General features: G+C 39.9%; 1 protein-coding gene across 1 annotated transcript in view; it reads right to left on the bottom strand.

The window, feature by feature from the left end:
• itgav (integrin, alpha V) overlaps nucleotides 1–25,111 on the bottom strand; it is an 81,555-nt gene that overhangs the window by 18,447 nt on the left and 37,997 nt on the right. The window contains exons 14-23 of the mRNA XM_048598754.1: nucleotides 24,586–24,690; nucleotides 22,970–23,025; nucleotides 17,172–17,326; nucleotides 13,890–14,027; nucleotides 12,925–12,992; nucleotides 12,628–12,775; nucleotides 9,977–10,069; nucleotides 6,151–6,230; nucleotides 1,286–1,366; nucleotides 399–498 (exon numbers count right to left, since the gene is read on the bottom strand). Coding sequence (XP_048454711.1) covers nucleotides 399–498; nucleotides 1,286–1,366; nucleotides 6,151–6,230; nucleotides 9,977–10,069; nucleotides 12,628–12,775; nucleotides 12,925–12,992; nucleotides 13,890–14,027; nucleotides 17,172–17,326; nucleotides 22,970–23,025; nucleotides 24,586–24,690 — 1,024 coding nt within the window. The remainder of the gene's footprint in view (nucleotides 1–398; nucleotides 499–1,285; nucleotides 1,367–6,150; nucleotides 6,231–9,976; nucleotides 10,070–12,627; nucleotides 12,776–12,924; nucleotides 12,993–13,889; nucleotides 14,028–17,171; nucleotides 17,327–22,969; nucleotides 23,026–24,585; nucleotides 24,691–25,111) is intronic.

A 25,111-nucleotide genomic window follows, 5' to 3' on the forward strand; every position in this document is an offset into this window, starting at 1 on the left:
GTCAGCCTTTCTGCTCCTATGATGCTGCTTGGCCTGCTGTGTTCATCCAGCTCTGCACCTAATTTGATTTGCTTGCTGCCTTTTGTGCTATCATTCGAATTTAAAGCTGGAAGGAAGCCAGAACTGCAGCATAAAGCCACGAATGAAGTTTAACACCAGGAATAAAAACTTTTCAAATTCCCATTGCTTACATGTCAAATATATTATGTTGTAATTCTGATTTGACAAATCTTAATGGCAAAACAATATTAAACACAAAAAGCATAAGCTCAATTTCACTTATAGAACTATGTTATAATTTACAATATACATAAGTAAGGATAAGATGGTTCAGGTAACAACGCAATGCCCAAGAACACTCAGACAATGAAGTAATCAACATGCCAATCAGTACAAACCTCATAGACATGTGTGACTTGTGGACCCACTTCCTCTTCACTCTGCGGTTTAGGCTTCCAATTTCCGATGGGCAAAAACAGCTGATCAGGAGAAGAAACACTTCACGAGAACAAAATAATTTTGAAAATAAAATTAGGCTGGGACCCGACAACAAAACAAGCCACACAAACAAACTGGGAACAAGTGTAGGGTGTAGTGGGTTGCAATCTTTGGTAACAATCTATTACCCATTGAGTGATACAGCATTATCAATGTAACGTTGCATTTGATTGGAACTCTTAACAGCTAAACCTGAAAGAAACTCAGATAATTTGTGACTAAAATGATACCTGCCCTGGCAAATTAAAGGAGCAATCATTTCTAACCAGCAAGAAAACTAGATCCACAATTTTTTGAAAGGGAGGTTTGCAGATTTTGGGAGTCGAGGGCTTGACAGCTGACATGAGAGAGGAGTTGAGGCCTGAGCAATATCAACCATGGTCTTGTTGAACGGTAGAGCAGGTTTGAGTGGGAAAATTGCCTACTTCTGTCATGTTCTCATATACCAGCAGAAAACCCTCTTTCATGAATCATCCACTCGTTATTCGCTCTGCCTTATTTTCCATCTCATGGCACAATGAAAAGAAAAAAATAAGAATTGCTTGGAGAGTATTATAGGCTGCTATTTGCTATTACACATTTTTACATTCTTACTGATGTTTGATTTTATGACTTCTGCCTAAGGACGTTACTATCTTTCAATTTAGTTCCATTATTGCACAAATATTTATGAATTCTATAGGAATCATTTCCCTGATTGTTGATGCCCAAACTTCAAAAAATAACTTTGAATCAACATTCAATCTAAATGCACTTTTGTGCCCACGTTTGAATTTTCAGTTCTTACCCTCGTATCTCAACTTGAGCTAGGACAGTGATGTCAACTGTGTAAGAAACCATCTCACTTGTCGAATTATGTTCGTTGGAACTGCAAAGTAAATACGAAAAATAGCCAAAAATTAAAAGAAAAAAAATGAACAGTCCAAGTCATCATTCCTGTGTGATCATTTGAGAGAAGTTGGGAAACTGCAAGATTCGTATTGAATCTGGTCTTTCACGTTGTAGAACACAGAACATAGAACATAGAACAGTACAGGCCCTTCGGCCCACGATGTTGTGCCGAACTTTTACCCTAAACCTAAGGTCTATCTAAGCTCCACTCCTACCTTATACTATCATCCATATGGTTGTCTAATAGCCGCTTAAATGCCCCTAATGAGGCCGACTCCACTACCCTCTCCGGCAATGCATTCCATGCCCCTACCACTCTCTGAGTAAAGATCAGTGAAGATCTATAGACCACACCACAATTAGAGACCAGGATCACCTACACACTAAAGAAATTACAGTGGACAGGCCAAATAACAAGAACAGACTTCTTAAAAATGAAACCTGATGGTTCAAATACACCCCGATTCTACAGACTACCCAAGGTACACAAACCGGACGTACGCCTCAGACCTATAGTTTCCTTGCCGGGCACACCCGACACACAGGCTAGCCAAGGAGCTACAACATCGACTGAAACCCCTCACCAACACGGATCAACTCACTCCATACACTCCACACAGGAATTCCTGAATAACAGAAACATAAAAATCGGCAAGGATGAAATAATAGTCTCCTTCGACGTTATGGCACTATTCACCTTGATCGACATGATACTAGCAAAGGAGACACTGGCCACATTACTAGACAATCCGAAAACACAGACCTCCAAAGAAACCATTAGTGAGAACAATGTGCTGAAATTACTAGACCTATGCCTTGCCACGCACTTTGTCTTCAACGACCAGGTATATGAATAAATTAATGGGACACCCACCTTGGGCCTTATAGTGGGCACAGTTATGCAAAGACTTCAACGCACAGCCCTCCCCCAGATCCAGCCTCAATTCTGGGTCAGGTATGTGGATGATACTTTTGTGGTCATTAAACAAGCAAAGTTCGAAGGAACGCACCACATTCGCTGGGATCAAGTTCACCAGGGAAGAGCAGAACAACAATCAACTCCCGTTTCTAGGTGGAACAAACGAACAACGGTGAATTCCTTATAAATGTATACAGAAAAACTACACACACAGACCAAATCCTGAATTACAACAGTAACCACCCCAGCATCTACAAACAGAGCTGTGTCAAGACTGTTTAAGTGAGCGATAACACACTGCGAAACCCCAGAGCTATGCAAAAACAAAGAGGAACACCTATACAAAGTCTTGGCAAACAATGGGTATCCTAACAGCTTCATCTGCAGATGCCTGGCAAATAAACAACATCAAGAAGACACTGTACACCCCAACATACTGGCCACCCTACCCTACATTAGAAACATACTGACTACAAGACTCCTTTGACCTCTGGAATAATGATAGCACACAAATCAACAGCCACACTTCGCCAGATACTCTCAAACACAAAAGGCCCCATACCCACAATGAGCAGGACAAACGTGATACACAAAATATCATGCAGCAACTGTGAGGAGCAATATGTAGGACAGACAAGCAGGAAACTCGCCACCAGTATACATGAACACCAACTCTCAGCAAAACGGCATGACCAACTCTCCCTCATTTCTATTCACTCTGACAAAGAAGGACATCAGTTTAACTGGAACAACGTTAACAGTACTAGGATGAGCAAAACAAAGACAAGCATGAGAATTCCTGGAAGCCTGGTTTTCAACCACTGGTACCATAAACAAACATGTTGAAATAGACCCCATCTATATACCACTATGGAGCAAAACTGGAAGCAGAGCTACCCACCATAACAGACCGGACCATATTAATTAAGAACGGAACAGAACAACGGCGCTGAGGATGTCACCTAGAAGAGGGATGAAAAGTTTGCACAAAAACCAGTCAGCTCTGTGAACCAACCAGCAACTCCAAGAATCTGATCTGCCTCTATCTGCACAGCATTTAGATTTCTTTGTTCCTTGTTATCACTTACTGCCCTTATCCAACAAGGATCGATATTAATTTTGAAAATATTAAATGACTCAGTAAAAATGAACTGAAAGTGTCAATTTTGTCAAGTTTTGTAATTTCTCTTGACAAACTATAGTGAGATTTGTTACACCACTTACCAAAGCTCACCTCATTACTGGAGCCCGAAGGCAGCCCCTCATTGTATCTTACCTCTCGACACAGGTGGAAATATTGGCACTTCCAGGACTTCCTGGGATTCCTGTCACTGACGCAATATTTAAACTGCAATGGTGCATCAGGTCAAGTGCCATCAGTCTGGACCCCACACTATGAATTGCCCCGGAAATGTCAGAAGGAAATTGGTACTCTGCTTTGCTGCTAGGGCTGAAAGTGCTGGTGGAAGGACCATACTACCACACTCTGCCAGTTTGATCTGAGGTTGCCACCTGGGTCAGTCCAGAGGAACACCCAGAAATACAGGAAGAAGGTCAATGAGCTTTTCTGCTCTGCAATGGTAAATGCCACCATATCTCCCTGACACTGCATCCACCTTAATCTTCCTTCACTGCTCTCAACCACCCCAGTGCCCCCTTGCCCAACCACTGTCCTGCCTACTCATTCACTCAGGACATCTCACTGTCTTTCCTCAAGCTGCACCAGCATTAAAAATTACGCCAGATATTTTAATCTCATTCAATTCCACTCCCCACCCAACAACTTTTGTCTAATCCCAAGAGAAAATGGTTCAAATCAGGGTGGAGAAAGCCAAGAAAAGTGCTAAGGTGCTGGATATTCAGCTCCTCACACCCAATGAGGAGAGAAACCTGGCCCTTAGCTGGTGAAGAATGTGGCCAATCACATAGTGATGCCAAACTTCCATGTCCCTGCAACCAAGTATGGTTCATTGTCCATTGCTGTGCTGCTCACCTATTACTGCCACTGTGAATGTACACTTAACATGGTCAACCTTCTACCCCGGTTTTGTCTCTGGCAGGTATTCATGGCATTTTTGTACCTTCTGTGACCGAGTGAGAGATACATTTCCTCATCTATTTCTAAAGGAAGAAGTTGCAAATCCCTCAAAGGATGCACAGGCAAGGCTGCCTCCTGTATCCTCCACCAGCTCAGATATTGACACCTTGAAGCGTACTTTTACTAGATTCGAGTCAGGAGAACGTGGTGGTGAGTACATCACCCTCATGTTTCCAAAGTCGGTCGAGGAAGAAATGCCCTTGCCCTATCGCACCCAGTGACTGCCAGAGACCCAGATATCTGCTCGGCTCCTGCCAGGGGAGGACCCCACGGTATCAGCAATTCAGAACTGCACTGAAATGCACGAGTAGATACAGAAGCAGCAGACAGGTTTGTCAGAGTCACTGGGCAGACTAAAAGGTTGGAGGACTCCACCAACACTACCTGTACCATGCTACCACTTGCATGCGAGCATTGGGCAGTCTCCATGAACAGGTTGGTTGCTGCCATGGAGAGCCAGGTCCAGCATTTCCAGTGTCTGCTGAATACATACACAGACCTGCACGCCAATGCCCCAGCCATGAGTGTCGAGCCATGGGCACCCATCACCAGCTGCAAGACAAGGGCAAGGTGGGAACACTCTGGATGCCCCTTCCTCACCGTAGGCATCCGGCTGAGGAGGAACCACATATATTTTCCCCTGAATTCTCTTCTCAGCATGATATCTGCCAGGCCTTCCACCTCTGACTTGCTTGTTACCCTCAGGCCTGTAGAAGTTCAAGCTGAGCAGGATGCACCTGTCTCCAGGCAGGACACACTCAGCATGTCTGGGTCCTTCAGACACAAACACTCCTGTGGATGCCTGACCAAAATTTCCAAGGCCAATAGGCTCCACCAATATTAGTGCCTCAAAAGCTGAAGGTTTGACTGCCACGAGCGGAACAATTAAAACTGGAAATATGCAAGAAGCCAGAAGTGGTGGAGTGCGGGTGTCACACAGAGTTGTAGGCGCTTGCGAGAATATAAAGGGCATGAGACCATGGAGTAATGCAAAATCAAAGAGGAGAAAGATAATAATCGAGGCTTTGTACAATCAGAAGCCAATGTAAGCCAGTGAGCACAGGATTCGTGAGGAACCTGACACCCATTCCTGAGTCATTTCCGAGTTCTAACCCTGCATTGTGGCAAGTCACAAACTGGGCTGGAAGCCAGTTAATGGTGCCAGACCCTGAGGGAACCAATTCAAGATTGCAATGCATGTCAGGGCTTGCCAAGTTCTTGCAAAATGGAGCAGGCAGGCAGATCCAATATTCGGCCGTGACACAGTGCATACAAGTGAACAAATGGTCAATTGTAAGCCACTTCATCCTGCTTTGTTTCAATCAATCAGTCACTCCACACATTGCAACTGGCAGCTGAATACTATCATGTAAACAGACTGCATCACTTTGAAATTCACCTTCTGGACCTCCCCAGTCCATTCGGGGCTCTTCAATGAGCTTTACTCATAATTAATTGGAGGCAAGTGTGTTGTCAGTACCCAACACCATAGAATGGAGGGTAAAATCAGATTAACCATGATTTTATTGAATGGTGGAGCAGGATCAAAGGACCGAGCGACCTACTCTTGTTCTTTGTTCATATGCTGATGATTAAAAACAAGCCAATGTGTAAAATAGAAATTTAGTTTGGTGACAATCTTTAGGGACAGAGGGAAAGAATTATGATGTAGATTTTAGTAATCTGCTCACATACTCCAATGTTCATAACAGTTGGTAGATAGTTGGGAAAGACATAAACTTACCTTCGAATCTGCAGGTCAAAGGTAACAGCTGCTTCAGCATCTTGCAGCTCACGTACACTAAATCGAAGTCCAGCCCACAGCTGAGGAACAAAAATCAATTTCAGATCTTTCAGCGCTTCAATAAAACAGATTGACCTCGAGACTTGCCTGCTAATGTTACAGTAAAAGCAGCTGGAAAATTGCTCAAGGACATGTTTTGTCAAATCGCTGCCTCTTCCCTTCTCCCATGTGCAAGTCTATCGACTTAAAATGAATTTGCCAATAGGCAAACAAGTGCACATAAAAAGTAACGATTGAAGGAGTATAGACTCTGCCAGACTTCCCTTATGTGTTTTAAAATGAAGTCCTGATCCCAGATTAGGCCCAGAATCCAGTGTTCAAAGGCTGCCAGAGGCAGCTTTGCAGCATTCTTCCAAGGAGACTGCAAAAGCAAGTTTCTGGCCTAATTTTAGCAGTTCCATCCAAGGAGCAGTCTTATCAAAATAATGGAGCTATTCCATTCAACAACTTATATTCATATATCATCTTACACATAATAACACAGGAGCATTTAAGAAACAAGATACATGAAGAGATCTTAAGTTAGATGAGAAATTATTCATGCTGCACTTATCCTGTTTAATTGTGACAAAAATAAATAGTTGTAAATCTCATGAGACAAAAAGTGGGTTGAAGGAGAAAATGAGGTAGAGAAGCAAAGGGGATATGAAGCATGCTGCAGAGCTTAGGGTCTCGATAACTGAAAGTAAGGCCAAAATTAGGGATTCACAAGAGCGGGCTGGGGACGATTACGAAGTTAGTAGACAAAATCATGGAGGGATTTGAAGACAAAGATGATAATATCCAAATCAAGATAACGTCTGATTGGGAGCCAAAATAGGTCAGCGAACACAAGGCTCACAAGTCTTGGTGAGAGTTAAGACATGGGCAGAGTTTGGAGGACTTTTAGCTTACAGACGGCAGAATGTGGCATGCATTATGATGGTCAGGTTGAGGTAGCACAGGCGTGAATAAGGGTTTTAGCAACTGATGAGCAGAGGAGCAAATTTGGATGATGTCATGAAAATGGCTCTCACTGAAGGCATATGAAGTCAAATTCTAATCTTGGCGTTGAATGTGATACTAATGTTGCAATAAGACTGGTGTAATCTTGAACAGTTGTCAGGGAAAATGGAGGAGTTAAAGAGTGCAATTTGATATTGAGACTGAAATCAATGTCTTCAGTTTTCCAAATATGCAACTGGAGGAAATTACAGCTTATTCAATTCTGGATGTCAGTTGAACATAGTCTGTTAGATAATCATCTTATTTCAGTTTGATTAGGAACTATTAGTTCACGTATATATATATATACATTTTAAGTACAAAGAGTGCCACATCACTCACGACTGCACTGCCATCTATATCAAACCAACATCAAGTGACACAACAGCAGCAACAGCACACACAAGAAGGCACAACATCTTTGCAGTGTGCCAACTCGTCACTTAGATCAATGTATGCCAAATCCACAAGATGGAGGCACAACATCTCAAAATCTAAATTTGTTAAGAATGTTTCAGGGAGAGGAAGGAAGCTATACTAAGACTCAAGGTGTTCAGTTTAATTATGTCAATCACTAATCTTTAGTTCTGACATTATAAAGAAGGTTAATGGTTCAAAATATTATGTTCATATGTAGAGATTTTCCTTTGAAAGTGCATGTTATACTATTCTGATATGATTTAGGAACTTTACATACATATACAGAATGCCACATTGTTCGCTATGGCCCTACTATTTATCGAACCAACAATGCTTGAGGCTCCAGAACATGGTGAGATAACATTTCATATGTTCAAATAAGCTTCAACATGTATCAAAATATTTAGAGATTAGATAATACTATCATTTCAAACTCCTGGAAACAAGACAACATAATATAATTTAGTAATAGAGGTATTGAGAGATGGTGGTGTGATGGACTCAGGTATTGTCCCTAAAACGTAGTGGAGGCAGGGTCACTGAATGTTTTTGAAACAAAGTTAGATATTTATAGAGAAGTGAGTCCAAATATATAGGACATGAGTAGGAAAAGGGAGTTGAGGCCAGAAACACATAACCACGATCATATCAAATGGTGCAGCAGGCTAGAAGGGCTCAGTAGCCTACTCTTGCTGCTAATTCATATGTTTGTTTGTTAGTGTACATGTAAAACCTAATGGTTTCCTTTGGGTGTTGTTACCTAGGAACAGCAAGTAGATGAGAAATAGGAGGGCAGTCAAATTAAGGGCCATCACAGGTAAATGGTGCAGTTTTAGGAAGAAAAACCATTGTAATTGGTTCTCTGGCTATGATTGGAGAGAGAAGAATGGGACCAAATGAGGAACAGTCCCAGTCAAATGGACAAGAATGAAAAGATGCTGAAGGATAATGATGCTGAGATCAAACTTGTCAAAAGCTGCACACAGGTCAAGAAGGGAAAGTTCACCTTTGTCACAATTACACTGGATGTCACATAACTTGGATAAGGATTAGTTTTCTTTTAGGAGATCGGCAATTCTGGCACATTTAAAGGAAAGAATAAAACACCTTGAGAAAACCATTTGTAATCTTATTTAACATGGAGACCAGGAAGAGAAACTGTGATCAGCAATTTAGTGGGAGTAAGATTGTGCGAACAGGAAGTGGGTATCATAGATAAGGTAAGCTCAGAGAGGGCATGAAATAGGAAACAAATACAAGAGAGGTGTGAGCTCAGGATTGGGGCAGGGGAACACTTGAAAAGGTAGGCAAGTGGAAGGGTGATATGTGGCGGAGGTAGGTGATCTAATGGTCTCAATTTTAATGAAAAATGGCTCCTTTGAACATATTGTTGGAGATAAGGATCAAAGTGATGGGGTGGGGGAGGATTTTATAGTAATGATCGTAAATTGAGAAATAAAGGCCACAGATTACCTTTGCATTACAGATTGATCTTAGAATAACGACCAGATAGGACTAGAAGCTGATAGTATTTTAAGTGATCCAGACAGATCTGGCAGTGAATAGTTAAATCGGACATCTACCATATCCTGTCAAGGGCTGAGTCCCTATGACTTAAGGGAATAGGGATGAGAATTGTACCAAGGGCAACAGTCAAGGTGGGAGAAAGAGTGGATTAATTCGGGACTAGAACATCAAAAAAAGGTGGAGGTGAGAGTGCAGTCGAACAAATTAGTACCAGCAGAAATGAGCTGCAAATGGAGAGCCAGAGGCTAAATAGCTGGAATGTTGAAAGCACAGATCTAAGTAAAGTGTGGACCTGATTGAGGTCTACAAAATCACGAGAGGTATAGACAGGGTGGATAGCAAGAAGCTTTTTCCCCAGAGTGGGGGACTCAATTACTAGGGGTCACAATTTCAAGGTGAGAGAGGAAAAGTTTAAGGGAGATATGCGTGGAAAGTTCTTTACGCAGAGGGTGGTGGGTGCCTGGAACGCATTGCCGGTGGAGGTGGTAGAGGCGGGCACGATAGTGTCATTTAAGACGTATCTAGACAGATACATGAATGGGCAGGGAGCAGAGGGATACAGATCCTTGGAAAATAGGCAACAGGCTTAGATAGAGAATCTGGATCGGTGCAAGCTTGGAGGGCCGAAGGGCTTGTTCCTGTGCTGTAATTTTCTTTGTTCTTTTGTTCTTTGTGGGATAGTGTAATCTTGGGACTGATACAGAAGATGAAGTATTGGGCAGGAAAGGGGTTGTGGTGGTGAATAATACAAAGAATCTTATCTGTAATTGATACAATGGGATGAAGAAGACCTCAGGAGTAATAACTCTTCAGGTATCAAGATTAACTTTCTCACATTTGTTCCAGCCTTCATGGGGTTTCCAAGGTCACAAACTACTATCCGAGTTTGATTTTCTGTCTTATAGGCACAAGACAATCTTGTAAGACTCTGAAAAACAAAGGATTATAAATGTGCAACTTTTAGCACCAACTGTAAATGGAAAGCATATGGGGGGGGGAAATATCTTTAAAAACTTAGGTCCTGCTATATTATACATAGTTATATACAACCTGTTAACCTAGCCACACATCTATACAAGGTCATTTCAACAGCATTATCAATTATCCAAATATTAAATAAGCAAATATTTAATAATTGTGAAAACAATTTTGAAGAAATATATTGCTACTTCTGCATTGAGCTCAATTGAATTATGTACCATTTGGCTTCCAATGATATTTCCAGGCCTGACTTTTATTGTAAAATAACTAACTCTGACTAATTTCTATATATCTCTATTATTTTTTGACATGAAAATGCCATCAAGGTAGTTTGATTGATCTAATTCAGCACTTGCTACCATTGGTAAATGCCTAGATTTGACTGGCACATTTCCAACTCTTAGCTTTGATAACGCCTCTCATTAATTGTCATTGAAGAAGCTGGAGTTGCACTTATTGCAGATAGAATTCTAATTCTAATTTTAACTTGATGACTTTGATTGTTAAAAAATGTGGTTTAGTAGCATCAGGTTCCCTGAAGTAAACGTTTTTGTGCATTATCTCTGTTTCCAGCATATTTTTATCTCTCATTTCCACAGTATATTAGTAAAGCAGCACTTTAGAGAATACGGATGGTTTTATATTCTTTAATTATCCCTTACAAGTCAATTACTTCCAACATAAATAGTCTAAGTGGTCACTTTCAGCATGTGGTTTCAGGAAAGAACCTTAATCAGAAATCCTCCTGCCTTTTAAGCTTTAAATAATAAGTCTATTTGATTTCTTTTGTTATTCATCAAGAACTGCCAGCAATCAATTGCCCATGAGATGGTGGTGGTGAGCTGACTTCTGGAACTGCTATAGGCAGTAGGCACACAGAAGGTCCTGTCAGAGAAGGAAATCCAGGATTTTGACACAAGTGCAGTGAAGGAATGGTGATAAAGTTCTAAGTTAGAATAGTCTGTGATTTGTAGAACCTAGAGACGGTGGTGTTTCCATGTACCTGCTACCCTTTACATCAAGGTGGTGGAGGTGTTATCATAATAGTTGACTACAATATAATACCAATAATGGTACAAGATCCACACATTCTAAATTAAATGCCGATATTATCTACCTACTAGTGTTTTTAACTATGGAACTATTTAGATATCTGTGCACATGAGCAGAACTTACTCCAGACAACAGGATTCTCACCCTCCAGTTGGAAAAACTGCAACAGCCTCATCTGATCTCCACTAGGGAAGGTCTGCAAGAGTGTCGTGTCACTTTTGTTTTTTGTGTGACAACTCCAGTATTAAGCGGGCATTTCGAAAAATGTAAGGTCCTGCATTTTGGAAAGGCAAATGGTAATGGTAAGGTCCTGGGGAGTGCTGCCAGACAAACAGATCTTAGAGTGCAGGTTCATAGTTCCTTGTAAGTGGAGTCACAGGTAGACAGGATAGTGAAGAGGGCATTTGGTATGCTTGACTTTGTTGGTCAGTGCGTTGAGCGTAGAAGTTGGGAGATCACATTGCAGCTGTACAGGACGTTGGTTTGGCCACTTTTGGAATACTGCATTCAATTCTGGGTCTCCCTGCTATAGGAAAGATGTTGTTGAACTTGAAAGTGTTCAGGAAGGATTTACAAGGATGGTGCCAGGGTTGCAGGGTTTGAGCTATAGGGGGGAGGTTGAATAGGATGGGGCTGTTTTCCCTGGAGCTTTGGAGGCTGAGGGGTGACCTCATAGAAGTTTATAAAATCATGAGGGGCATGGATATGGTGAACAGTCAAGGTCTTTTCCCCAGAGTAGGGGAGTCCAAAACTAGATGATGTAAGTTTAAGGTGAGAGGGGAAAGATTTAAAAGGGACCTAAGGGGTGAACTTTTCACACAGAGGGTAGTGCATATATGGAATGAGCTGCCAGAGGAAGTGGAGGAGGCTGGTACAATTACAACATTTAAAAGGTATCTGGATGGGTATATGAATAGGAAGGGTTTAGATGGATATGGAACAAAATGCTGGCAAATGGGACTGGACTAATTTAGGAAATCTGGTCGAAATGAATGAGTTGGAATGAAGGGTCTGTTTCCATACTGTAGATCTCAATGATTCTTTGACTAATTCTGTACTTAAGTACCTTAATTAGAAAGTATTCATGAGCCTTCATGACTTGGACTTAATCCAGTGGAGATGAGAAGCAGATTCTGGATTTAAATGCCCCTAACGGCCTTCAAACATGCTGCCAGAGGGGGACATTTAATTCCACTCACAGTGTAAACAAATTTCTTAAAAGTTAACCAACAGTTCCAATTATTTTACAACCCCACAATGCTCTTTAAGCATTCTAAAATTACTGTTTGTGTTATTTTCCTTTTGCATTTAGTCAAACATGAGAAATTGTGCTGGAAGCTTACAAAAACATTTATAAAAGGTGTGCCTACAGTGGTTTCTCGTATGGCAAATTATAGTTCTGTGCTACCACCACAAGGCTAACTATAATGACAAAAAATTCAAATTGCTTACTTTATTATTGCGAACAACCCCAACATAATCCGCTTGTGGTGGTAACATGATGTACAACTCAGCTTCATAGGCCCCTTCACCTTCATTTTGTGCATTTATATGGAGGGTTAAGGGATTATCATCACCAATGTACAATTGTTTTCGATCCCTAAAGAGGAGATAAGCATCATTTTTAAATTAAGAGCCTCAAGTATTACACCGCATGTTAAAATAGTTTGGCTTGTTCAAAAATTTAATTAAAATAATGTTGTATTAGCAGATTAAAGGAAAGACCAGTTTCAATCTTTCCGAACCTACCCTCGCACAGACAGTTTCAGATCAGGTTTGCAGATGTTATCATCACCACAATCCAGTAAAATGCGTGCCTGAGAAAGAATAAAATAAACAACAATCATATAATGATCCACGAATACAACGGGTACTTTGGTCAAATCACTGTCAGCCCCCGGAATACAAACGGACTTAGGACAAATGGTAATCAGGAGAAAAATAAAATGTTATTTCCTCTACTAAAATAATGTAGATGATGAGAGTTTTTGAATATCCATGCGGCAATTTTCCATTGCCAGTGGAGAGTGATAGCTTTGCATTGTAGCAGTCTCCAGGAGACACAAACAACATTAAGATGAACTGTCAAAAAAATGGTTTTCTTTCAAGCTCCTGCACAGATTATGTTTTGAACAAAACAAAGTCGTGCACAGTAAATAAATAGTTTCATTCCAGCTAAATAAGTCATTTTCAAGGATTGTTCAAAATCTTGCAGTTTGTATTAAAAACCTTCTCAAAGTGATCCAGATGAATTAGTATGATAAGTAAATTAAATAGTTGTCATTATGAATCACACAGAGTGCCTGATATCAGATCCTTATCAGAGAGAGGATGGGGAGGCATGGACAAAGGAAAATGGAACAGTAATGAGTTGAAACCTGATATTTGCCTACCGGGGCAGGAATGTTTAATGGCAGTCGATCAGACTGCTCTCACACATCTCTTAAAACCATGTAAAGACAGCGATGCATGGGCCAGTCAGGTTCCTTACCTGCTTTCATGGCCAGGGAATGGTCCATGGCCTGAATATTTGGAGGGCTTTGGGAAAAGGGACAGAGAGAAGTAAATTTAAGAAAGGGATAAAAGTTGATTTTAGCAATATTTAGCACGTTAAAGTCATTGGATTAATGAAATACATACAAGATTTAAAAAAATTGCCAATCATGCAGATGTCTGGACAAATTAACAGGCAGAGAAATGTATTGGTTACTGACCTGCTTGGTGATATTATTTGGGGTAAATTGGTTGAGGATTGGTCGAAGTCCATTCCCATCTGTTGGGGTTTTTACATCCAGGCTATACTCCATGTAGATAGCAATCGGAGTCAGTTTATCTCTGAACTCATTCTCATCCTTTAAATTAAAAAATACTTCATTGATATCTTTCAAACACAAATAAACTCCTACAAGCTGATAAATGACAGAAGTTACAGCATATTATATGCTTCATGGTAGACTAAGCCATTTCAAATTTTATAATATAATTGCAATAGAAAATGCATGTCATCATGAACTGCTTGACACTCCAAGATTTGTGCACATAGCAATAGTAATAATGTTAATAACAACTGTCTTTGGAACTACTATTTCAAGTAAAACTTAAATTCAAACAGAAATCAGGATCAAACGTAAAAACCGCATCACAAAATGCTTGTGCTGCAGCAGTATAAAGCAATGTAGCAGATTTAAAAAAAAGTTTTCAGAACATGCTGCAGCAAGTATAAAGCATACCAAACACTTCCCTCTTATGATACAACAGGCCTCTTCCCACCAGCCCAAGTACATTGAATATGAATAGCTGCAAATACCAATGTTCCATTGAAACAGACTGGCATAAAGAATGAACACAGCAGGCCAAGCAGCATCATAGGAGCAGAGAGGCTGACGTTTCGGGCCTAGACCCTTCATCAGAAAAGGGGGAGGGGAAGGGGGTTTTGAAATAAATAGGGAGAGAGTGGGAGGCGGATAGAAGAGGGATAGAGGAGAGGATAGGTGGATTACGAGAGAGTTGCAGTGGGACAGAGATCCCTTGAGGTTTGTCCGGAGGGAGGAGGGTAACTTCTTCACGTTAGGCATCCTTAGAAGAGGTTTCGCAGTGGGGTTAAAATCGAATCAGAGATAGTAGGAACTGCAGATGCTGGAGAATCCGAGACAACAAGGTGCAGGGCTGGATGAACACAGCAGGCCAAGCAGCATCATAGGAGCAGAGAGGCTCTCCCTATTTATTTCAAAACCCCCTTGCCCTCCCCCTTTTCTGATGAAGGGTCTAGGCCCGAAACGTCAGCCTCTCTGCTCGGCCTGCTGTGTTCATCCAGCCCTGCACCTTGTTGTCTCGGATTCTCCAGCATCTGCAGTTCCTACTATCTCTGATTCGGCATAAAGAATGAAACAGGTTAATGCATAGCAAATTAATTCAACATCAAAAAGAGAAAGAGGAGCTAAACTTTGCCTTAGCTATTAGTGAAAAGTTCACCTAAGTTGGTCTTCTAAATGGTGACTAATCTAGTCGCCATTTAGAAGGCAAACTTATATTTAATTGCAACTTTCAGCACTGGGCTCAAAAGGATATCTAAAAGATTATGTCCTGCAACCTGTTGGTTGTAAACCACTTTTGCAAGGTGAATCCACTTATAGAAGAAAAAACTGTTAATGATGTTCCTCATAATTTCCACTTATTTTGTTAAACTTCCCTTATATCTTTACAGACAAAGAAAAGCCAATTTGGCACATCCCAGAATGATTTTATTGGCACACCACCCACCAACACCAAAAAATATTCCAGGGTGATCCATTCCTAAATTTGAGCCTCCCCGTTAAGAGAAGACCAATCGGAATTTGCAGTCAGTGCTATTCCCAGCTCTGCAAACCCAATCCATGAGAAAGTATCCCAGAACTTTAGATGTTTGTTCCTGGGTGGGGCAAATTCTCTGGGAATCCTGGTTGGTGGGTCCAGAAACATTGTGGAGCCTGCTGTGTGTAGACTTTTACTAGACAGCAGGCCTGCCTTGAGACTCACACTGTATTGAAGTTTTGAAAAGAAGCACAAAATAGCCCTCCCTCCTACCTCATGACCATCCAAACCAAACCATGCTCTCAACTGCCCCTATATTCACCCCAATGGCCCCCATACTCTCCATGTCGACCCCTGTCCCTCCACCACCCATCCCCTTGCAGCTTTACAGACCCTATTCCAACTTATTGCGAAGCAATGCAAATCCATGTCCCCACCCACCACCCTTTGTCCTTACTTGTAACATCCCAACTCACCCAGTATCCACTGTGGGCAGACCTAAGCACCCATGCTGTGATTAAATCAAACTCTTCCGTCTATTGGTGATTTCACTATTTAAAAATAAATACTCCCATTGATTAGAAACCCATTCAGCAAATTCAATTTTCTTTACCCATTATAAAATCAAAAAATACTGGAATTCATCGTGCCATGTCAGAGTCTGAAAACTTTGAGCTATTAATCAAATTGTGAATTGAGAGTCACTCTACTTTAATAACCAAAGTTATGAAATCAGTAATGCAGTACCAATTCTGTAATGAATCTGGCTTATGTCAGCAGAGTGAAATAGCACTTTAAAAACACTCCAAGATAGATTTATTTCTTAAATATTTAAAGGAAAGAGTTTAAAATCCCATGACAGCTCCAATGAGCTTATATACTTTTTGCAATTCATTTAATGATCCCAAAGAGAGGCCTACCTTTCACAAAAAGCATCTGACCTCCCTCCAAGGTATCTCGGGATCATATCCAAAAGGATACCTTACCTCTCCAAAAGGCTGTTCTACCTATCCAAGCAACTCTGCAAAATGTAGACCTCCTGTTATCAAGTCTAATATACACATGTTGCATTTCCCATCCATGGTGAACAAGAAACAAATATGACTGAAGGCAGCTGCTGTTTCATATGGGGAGCTATCTCTGAACCATGAACATGCATTTTGGAACCTTACCCCATTTCCCAACCCCAGCCCCATGAAAATGGTAGGCACTGTATTCAAAGGTATGACTTCTGGATTTGTATCTCCATTTTCCTAACAATGGAAGTTCACCATCATTGTACAAACTCAGGTCATGTCTTCCACATGGTGCTTCATTGCTTGACATGGCCCAGAGCACCAATTAACTACTGGCACTCTTCACAAGGCTTGTGTTGGATACAACACAACGCTAAAGTATTATGCCAATAGAGCAGATGCAAGATTGTATCTATTATGAAGATAAACCAATTGCTCTACTCATGCAGGCAATAGCAGACTACTACAATGTATCCTTGAGGCATTAATTCGAAGGTAGCTGGTACAAGTGATGACTACTCATTTGCTGTCTTAGCTGAACATGGTCCATACTTTGAGACAGCAAGGAGGGCAAGAATCTTCTAAATCTTCTGAAGAAGAGTCCTTGGACTTGAAATGTTATATCAGTTTCTGTCTCCACAGATGCTGCCAAATGTGCCGAACATAACAGGTGATACAATAATGACTTACTCTCAGAAAGGCTTGCAACTCTTCACAAGCTTTCCTTCGGTTATTTTCCACTTTCATTTTCTTCTCATAAGAAGAAAGAGAACTGTGAAGAAACATTGCTCTCTTGATCGCACCCTTCTGTTTCAGTCTATCCAGCTGCAGTTCCAAATTAAAATCTGCGAATAAATAAAACTCAACATTATCTTTAAGCATACACTGCAGAACCAAAAAAATTCAACCAATTCAATGGAAGAGTAGATGAAGTCACTGTCATCTCTGACCATGACATTTTAAATCTTCATACTGCTTCTCAAATGCAAAATTCATAGCACTTAATAGGGTGGAGGATAACCTGTATGCACTGAGTAGGGGGGAAATATGAAGAACAAAGTAGTGAAGGGATGGAATTAATACAGTCAAATTAAAAAGGACTGATGGGTTTTCTGGTGGCTGTTGAAAACGAGAGATATGAGAATAATGTTAAGGATGTTAAAATGAATTTTGTGCGGCACAGGGAACTAGTGCAATTTTGCAAGAAGATTCTAATCCAAGTGTTGCCAAGATGGTGCAAATGGGCACTCAGCCCATACAGTTCTAAACAAGTGGTCTTCATAGACAAAGGACACCAGAAAGTAGACAAGGACAAGGAGTTCCAGAGGTGAAAGACAAAGGTGAGGAATTCGGCATCTTTGGTTACCAGATGTTTCAGAAGCAAAAGGGTGGCAATCTGGCGGTCACAGATTGCATGTTTAAAATGAAGCTCAGTACAGATTCTGCAGCAGGCTATCAAAGCTTTTGTACAGATTTGCAAAACATCAAAAACACATCCAGACTAAAAACAAAAAGAGAGAAATTGCTGGAAAAGCTCAGCAGGTCTGGCAGCATCTGTGGTGAGAAATTAGAGTTAATGTTTCAGGTCCAGTGACCCTTCCATAGAACTGATTTTTGTTTTAATTCAGAGTAAAAACGTTAAACGTTAAATACCAACCTGTGCTAAGTTAGCTAGATAGTGATTGACATAGATATACATTAAGGGAAATATGGTGATTTTCAAGGGCCAATGGAGGGAAATATTTCTCATTTTTCATTGCTATCTAAGAAATCTTGCTAGTAAGTGAGTATTTTGCTTCCCCACCACTGGCCGTGCCATTAGTTTCCAAGGCTCCAAGGTTCGCAATATCATGCTTCAACCTCTCTACCTCACCTTTCTTACTTCAAAACACTCCTGAAAACTAAGTAAGCTTGTGGTCATCTGACCTAACATCCCCTCACACAGTTCGGCATTGTACGTTTTGTTTTATAATGTTCCTGTGAAGTACCTTAGAAAGCTTCATCGTGTTAGAAATTATTTGTATACATTTACGTAATATTTGCTGTTGTTTCATAATATCCTTCACAATTAAAGTAAACTGCCAATTTTTGTTGTTTAGAATCACAGTTTAAAAATGCCAATTTATTTTCAATTTTTGAAACATTGTGAAAGTGCATTCACAATTGATTCACCTTCAAGAGCAACAATTATACTGACTGGCTAACACTAGATGTCACCATAACATTCTTGCACTGATCTGATTTTGCAAGAACAAAAGCACGAATGCAAAAGACAATTCAGAGTTAAGCAAGACAACTCCAAAGAGACGCTAGCAATAAATGTTTCACAGGAGTATCAAGATATGCTTTTACAGACATCCTCTAACTGCTTCGAGTAACTTTCCTTTAACAAAAAACCTTTAAATGGTTGTGCACAGGATAAATTGGCTTGGCTTAAATTCCTTTGATCTAACTTATGCTGAAATTGATGAGAGCTTCTGTTTGAAGATGTTGAATGTTTGGGTCCCTTAAAAACTGAATTTTCCAAATATTTACTGTATAACCTGTGATTTCATGTAACAGTTATTACAAAAGTACTTAACTTTCCATACTTCTAGCATATCAAAACAAAGACTTAGAAAAAATGGAGGTCATGATGTCCATTGAATAGCATCAACAATTCATCAGGAGCCAAATATACCCTATCATCAGTGTGTTGTTTTTGAAAATAAGCTCACAAGAAAATGATAAACTAATCCTCAGGTGAAGGCCGACATGGAGATGACTATCATCCAACATCATAAGTGGCCGTCCCTTGGCCACTGGACAAAATGGTTCAGAAAGTTGATTGATGCAAAGAAAATAACCTACCCCTAGAAATATGATAGAAAACTAAGTGCCAGACTCAGAGAATAGTATAGAGGATAGGAAGCAACAGGGGAAGCCCACAGGGGCTAGGCCAATTCCAAGCTGCAATAACAGCACTGGGGCCAAGGATGTCAGGGAAACCACAAGTTACACAGAGGCCAAGAGAGTTAAGGAACTAGATTCCATACTGGAGTAACCGCACTGGAGCCAAGTCAAATGCGCACTTCAGGATCTGTACATGGACCCTCAGAACAGGGGGAGTTATTCCCAGACAGCAGTCTCCATTGGGAAATCCTTATCAAGCAGATGGAAGATGGAGCAGAAGGAGAGAAGGAAGAGGAAGGGAAGACTTCTGTAACACCTTGGCTAGAGAGCAAGATGTAACCGCCACCACTTTAACAAGACCAAGTGGGGACATCCTGTTTGTATTCCGGTATCAACAAACCATCCCCACGTGCCATGGTTAGATACTTCATCTAATTAACTGATATATCAAATCTAAACTGCTGCTTCTTAATAAAATTAATAAACTAGCAGTAATTTGCAATAAATTATCAACTGCCTAACTGTATTAACAAACTCCTAAAACAACAAACAGATGCCTGCAATCTGCATCTGGTTCTGCACGGATTAAGGAGTTGATTTGCTGCTACTAATTCTTTTCGGAACACAAGTCTAAGGGGCTAATTAGTATTAAGTGGTGAAGGATTAACCAATATAACGTTTTCAGCCAGGGAGGCACATAGTTGAGCAATAAGAGGTAGGATATTACATAATTGTAAAATAATAGGTTATATTAGCTTAAAACTGGTAGGTAAGAGATGATACTGGACTGAATTTCTCATTTTTAGGCGGTGTATTTCGAGCAGGATTCACAGTGACAAATCCATCACGGTGCATAGCAACTTTTGTCACACAATCTTCTACACTAAATTTCATTAAATGTAAAACTGTTTCCATGGTGCACATCACATGGAATGGTATGGAGAAGTGCAGACATTCACCACTGCCAAGATTTTCTGACAATCCTGAAAATGGACACTTAGCCAAGATATGGGATAGTTCAGCCCTAGACTGATGTCACATGGCTGTAGAATATAAAACTAACAAACAACAAACTAGAACTAACTAGCACCTTCCAAGGATAGTTGTTTATACAGTGGGCAGATACTGCAAAGCTTCCGAGGTAATCCTTTCGGACCAGCTGCATTATTAAACATTTTCCACATTGACTTTGTTGCTGGCAACTTAGATTTCTGGGGAATCTCATTAGTGTACATGAAAATTGCAAAGAGCATGGAAATGTCAGCCCAAACAAGCAAGCAGTGCCTAACAAAAAGTTTTAAACATGTAACTTCATGAAGATCCAACTTAAATTTTATCTATCATTGGCAAGTTAATGTTTGAAGCCATCCAACATTGCACGCTCAGCACTAGGTCTGTTCCTTCATTATATTAATTAACTGTTAATTGGTAATTGTTCCATTCATCTGATTTAGTTCCATATAGACTCATGTTACCTAGCAAAAAGCTCTTCTTCACTTCAGAAAGTTTCAACCAAACTAGCTTTTATAGGTTTTTGGAGAGTGAATTATAGATTTCCACTACCCTTTGGGTGACAAGGTGCTTCCTGATTTTGCCTCTGAATGGCCTCACTCTAATTTTAATTCCAGAACAAAGGCTGTAACATTATCTATAAGAGAATATAACTTCAGTACCCGACAAAATCCTTGAATCATCCTTAACACCTCAATTAGTTCACCCCTTAATCTGATATACTCAAGAGGAAAGAATCATTTATACCTATTATACACAGCAGACTTAATAAAATGATAGCAGCATTCCCCTTATAAGTGTATCAGATGCTAATGCTATACCAAAGCAATCAAAAATATAGAAAATATAGCGTGCAGACCTCAGTAAAGGGGAAAGCAATAAATGAAAAATCTCAACAAATAAAGAATAGCGGAACAGCACATGGAACAACTTTTGAGTCCTTTTGCACCAATATTGTTGGGTTTAATTTTGCATTCCTTACAAGAATTAGCAAAACATGGGAAACTCATCTTCTGTGATAAATATGCAGCTGTGTTCAAGAGCTAAATGAACTTTCAGTAAAGTAATTTGAAAGGCACCACTCAAGATATATGGATCAGCAGGCAAACCTGCCACTGAAAGGCACCAAAATGGCCAGGAAAGTTCACTCACAGGAGTGACTGATCAGAGAAAAGTCATCCTGTAAACAGAATGTATGGAAATGGTAGAGGGCTGGTCCTCCAAACACAGTAGTTTGAAACCTGTCAAAAGAAGGAATTCTGAGCTAATGGGGATACATAAATAATAAAAACTTTCAATCACTGATGTGTTGAATTCCTTGTAAACAAATGTCAAATCTCTAGTTTAAGGCTACACAAATTCAAGAGCTGCTATACTTGGGGTTGGGGGGCGGTGGTGGTGTGGAGGGTATGCAGTGGATCTTACTATCCTGAACAATGTCAATTATTAAATTTAAATCGGAGATTGAGATCTGAGATACAGTAAATCAAGCAGTTAGACATGCGTTACTTCCAATCTTGTGAATGTGTGATGGAAACACTACATCTGTAACTCACTGCTTACCAGGAATGATGATTATGGTGACGGATTTTTGTATGCAAAAAAGGTGTGTCAGTTATTTTGAAAACAAATTGTCAACTTATGCCTGTTGTCTTGTACCAGCTTAAATGGTGTGATATCGAGGAGATTAATTATTTCCTTGCATGTTGTGGCTTTACATTTAATGGATTGTTGACGAGTTTTGAAGATACAGATTAGTTATTCTAAATCTCCTTCAGTGCATATATCAATGCAGATGCAAAAAAGGTATTGTTACTATCTGACTGCACCACCTAACAAATGATTTTGTAAGAATGACAAAGTGGCTCCCAAAAACCAAAATGTAGCCCTCAAGAAAATCTCCTGAGGAGCCCTCAAAAAAAAAAAGTATATTTTAAGGCCTATTCAGAGGACTGCAAATGATCAACGAAATATGCATGCGAGATTTTGGCATAAAAATCAAACAGTTATGTCAAAGTTTGATGCAATTGCATGTTCTTTTTTTTCAGAATATGGATGCAACACCATATATAAATGTTTAAAGTTCTTGGTGAATAATCTGTCAGCATTAAGCTTATTTTGATGACATTGAGCCAAATTTGTGTTACATCACTGATACCTCCATGTGGAGAATGAACAAAATCAAATTCTAATTGGTAAATAACATGAGTTACACCATCAACTTGGGCAGTAATTAAATGGTGATGACTTTGCCAGTTGTAAAGTGTTCCATTAAAGCACTTTAGGTCTTAAAAGTCAGCACATATTATCTTGCCAACCAGGTCAAATAAGAGTTTGATTAATAGTTTAATCTTGTTATTCTCAGTTTCAACTAAAAGGTTCTATTTGATTCAGCTTGTGTTCTGGCACACATAATTAGCTACAGATTTAGCACAGCACCATGTCATATATTAGCTCCTATTTCACTAGCTCCTGAAAGATTGCCCAACCATTACATTTATTATAGTTCACTAAAAAGACACTACAGTTTTAATTTAAATTGTAATAAATTACAGAGTGTGCACATTTGATAAGATCAAACTCACCCAAGAAATCTGTGGCTCTTGCTCCGAATGCACTTAAGCAGAACTTAACTGTAAAACTGATGGAGAGGAATAATTATCAGCAACTGTGACAAGCCAATAGTTTGAAACAATCTTTAGAGTTAAAATGAAGGTCAACTGCGGCACAATCAATAAATGCAGCAATATTGCTTAAGATGAAATTCAGTCACTTTTTTTTTAACAAGGTAATTTTTTTGCATTCAAAATGAAAGTATTAGTGCTGAGAACTGGAACACTTTCCACTTAAGGCACTCAAATGGGAAAAGCTAACTGTGGAACATCAAGGCTCCTTAGGCAGTATCATCCAAACTACAACATCCACAAAATAGAAAGACAAGGACAACAGATGCGTTGAAACACCACCACCACAAGTTCTCATCCAAACCACACAACACTGTCTGTGTGGAGTTTGCACATTCTCCCCGTGTCTGCGTGGGTTTCCTCCGGGTGCTCCGGTTTCCTCCCACAGTCCAAAGATGTGCAAGCTCGGTGGATTGGCCATGCTAAATTGCCTGTAGTGTTCAGGGATGTGTAGATTAGGTGGGTTTTGGGGGATGGATCTGGGTGGGATGCTCTGAAGGTCGGTGTGGACTTGTTGGGCCGGAGACCCTGTTTCCACACTGTAGGGATTCTATGGAAAACATCCTGACTTGGAACTGTATCTCCATTCCTTCACTATAGCCAGATTAAAATCATGGCAGTCACAGCAGTATTGTGAATGTACCTCACGGATTCCAGCAGTGCAAGGAGTTAGCTCATCATCGTCTTCTCAAAGCAACTAAGAATGGGCAATTAATTCTGGCCTAGCTAGCGATAACGACATCCCATAAACAAATTACAAAATCTACAGTAGAGAATTATTCCCTCTTTTGTCCAAATCTAGATCTGCCTGTCTACTGAAGTGAATCATAGGAAGATCAAGCAGGGTGTATAACAGCCAAGATAAATGTCACAAAGTTCAAAGGATCCAGTGAAAGTTAATCAACATGGCAAGTTATAAATGGGAAGAACTGAATGTTTTCTGGTGCCCCTTACAGTGTGAGAGGGAGAGAGAGAGAGAGAGAGAGAGAGAGAGAGAGAGAGAGAGAGAGAGAGAAAGAAAAAAAAACTTCTATGGATGTGGCACCTTGGTACATCCCCAAGGCATCCCAAATATCTTCAAGACAATGGATTATTTTTGAAGTGCAGAAAGGTTGGTAACAAAGCTAATTAGGCAGCCAGTATGTATTTAGCAAGTCCACAAATAGCAAGTCGATGAATGATGAGTTAATCTGATTTTGGTTAATGGAAAAATGTTTTCTTGAACTAGGTGAAGTTTTTACAATTACTATTTTACATTACTCATGCCTGACAATCGATCCTAAGTAAAGTTTCAAATTTGTTTGGAAGCTTGTGGGGTATTATTAATAAATGGTTTTCATCATTATACAGTCAAAGTTGTTTCTAAATAAAATAATAGATAGATAAAACATTGTATTTCACTGACTCCAGTTATTTGACAGTGTAAAAATCAAATTAGTCACTGTGAATAACAGTGAGAAAAAGAAATCAGTGATTCAGGATGCAGTATGCCTCCCACAACACAGAATCAAACTCACCAAGAGACCATGACACCTTCTCTCAGTGTACAGCTTTTGTTCTCTGGATTCAAAATTGATGGGTTGACCTCTAACGAAGCATTCACATGTATTACAGGTCTGGCTCTAAAGTTTAAAACATGAGGAAAAAAAATCCATTAACAATAGCTTGATGTAGATATTCTGAACTAATTTTATTTTCTGCAGAGGCACAGACTTAACGAATTATACCGCAACATACCACTTCAGACATTTGTTCAGCTCAATACGTTGTGCTACTCAACACCAAGATTATTTGACAACCTAGCTTCCATTCAAGTAGGTGACAAAATCCCCCTTTTGTTTCCAACATTGAAGATTTGAAGGAAGACAAAAAATACTTTGAAGCCAGGGTAAAGGAAAATATTTCCATCCTACTCTCATTCAGGCATCAAGTTTTTTTTGATTCCTTCATAACTATTTTCAATGACATAAAATTAAATCTTAATGGGAATGAACAGTCACAAAGGCAATTTTAATACCGCCATACAATCAACTATTCTTTAAT

The sequence above is a fragment of the Rhincodon typus genome, chromosome 7 (assembly GCF_021869965.1).
Source record: "Rhincodon typus isolate 14 chromosome 7, sRhiTyp1.1, whole genome shotgun sequence".
Lineage (NCBI taxonomy): Eukaryota > Metazoa > Chordata > Chondrichthyes > Orectolobiformes > Rhincodontidae > Rhincodon > Rhincodon typus.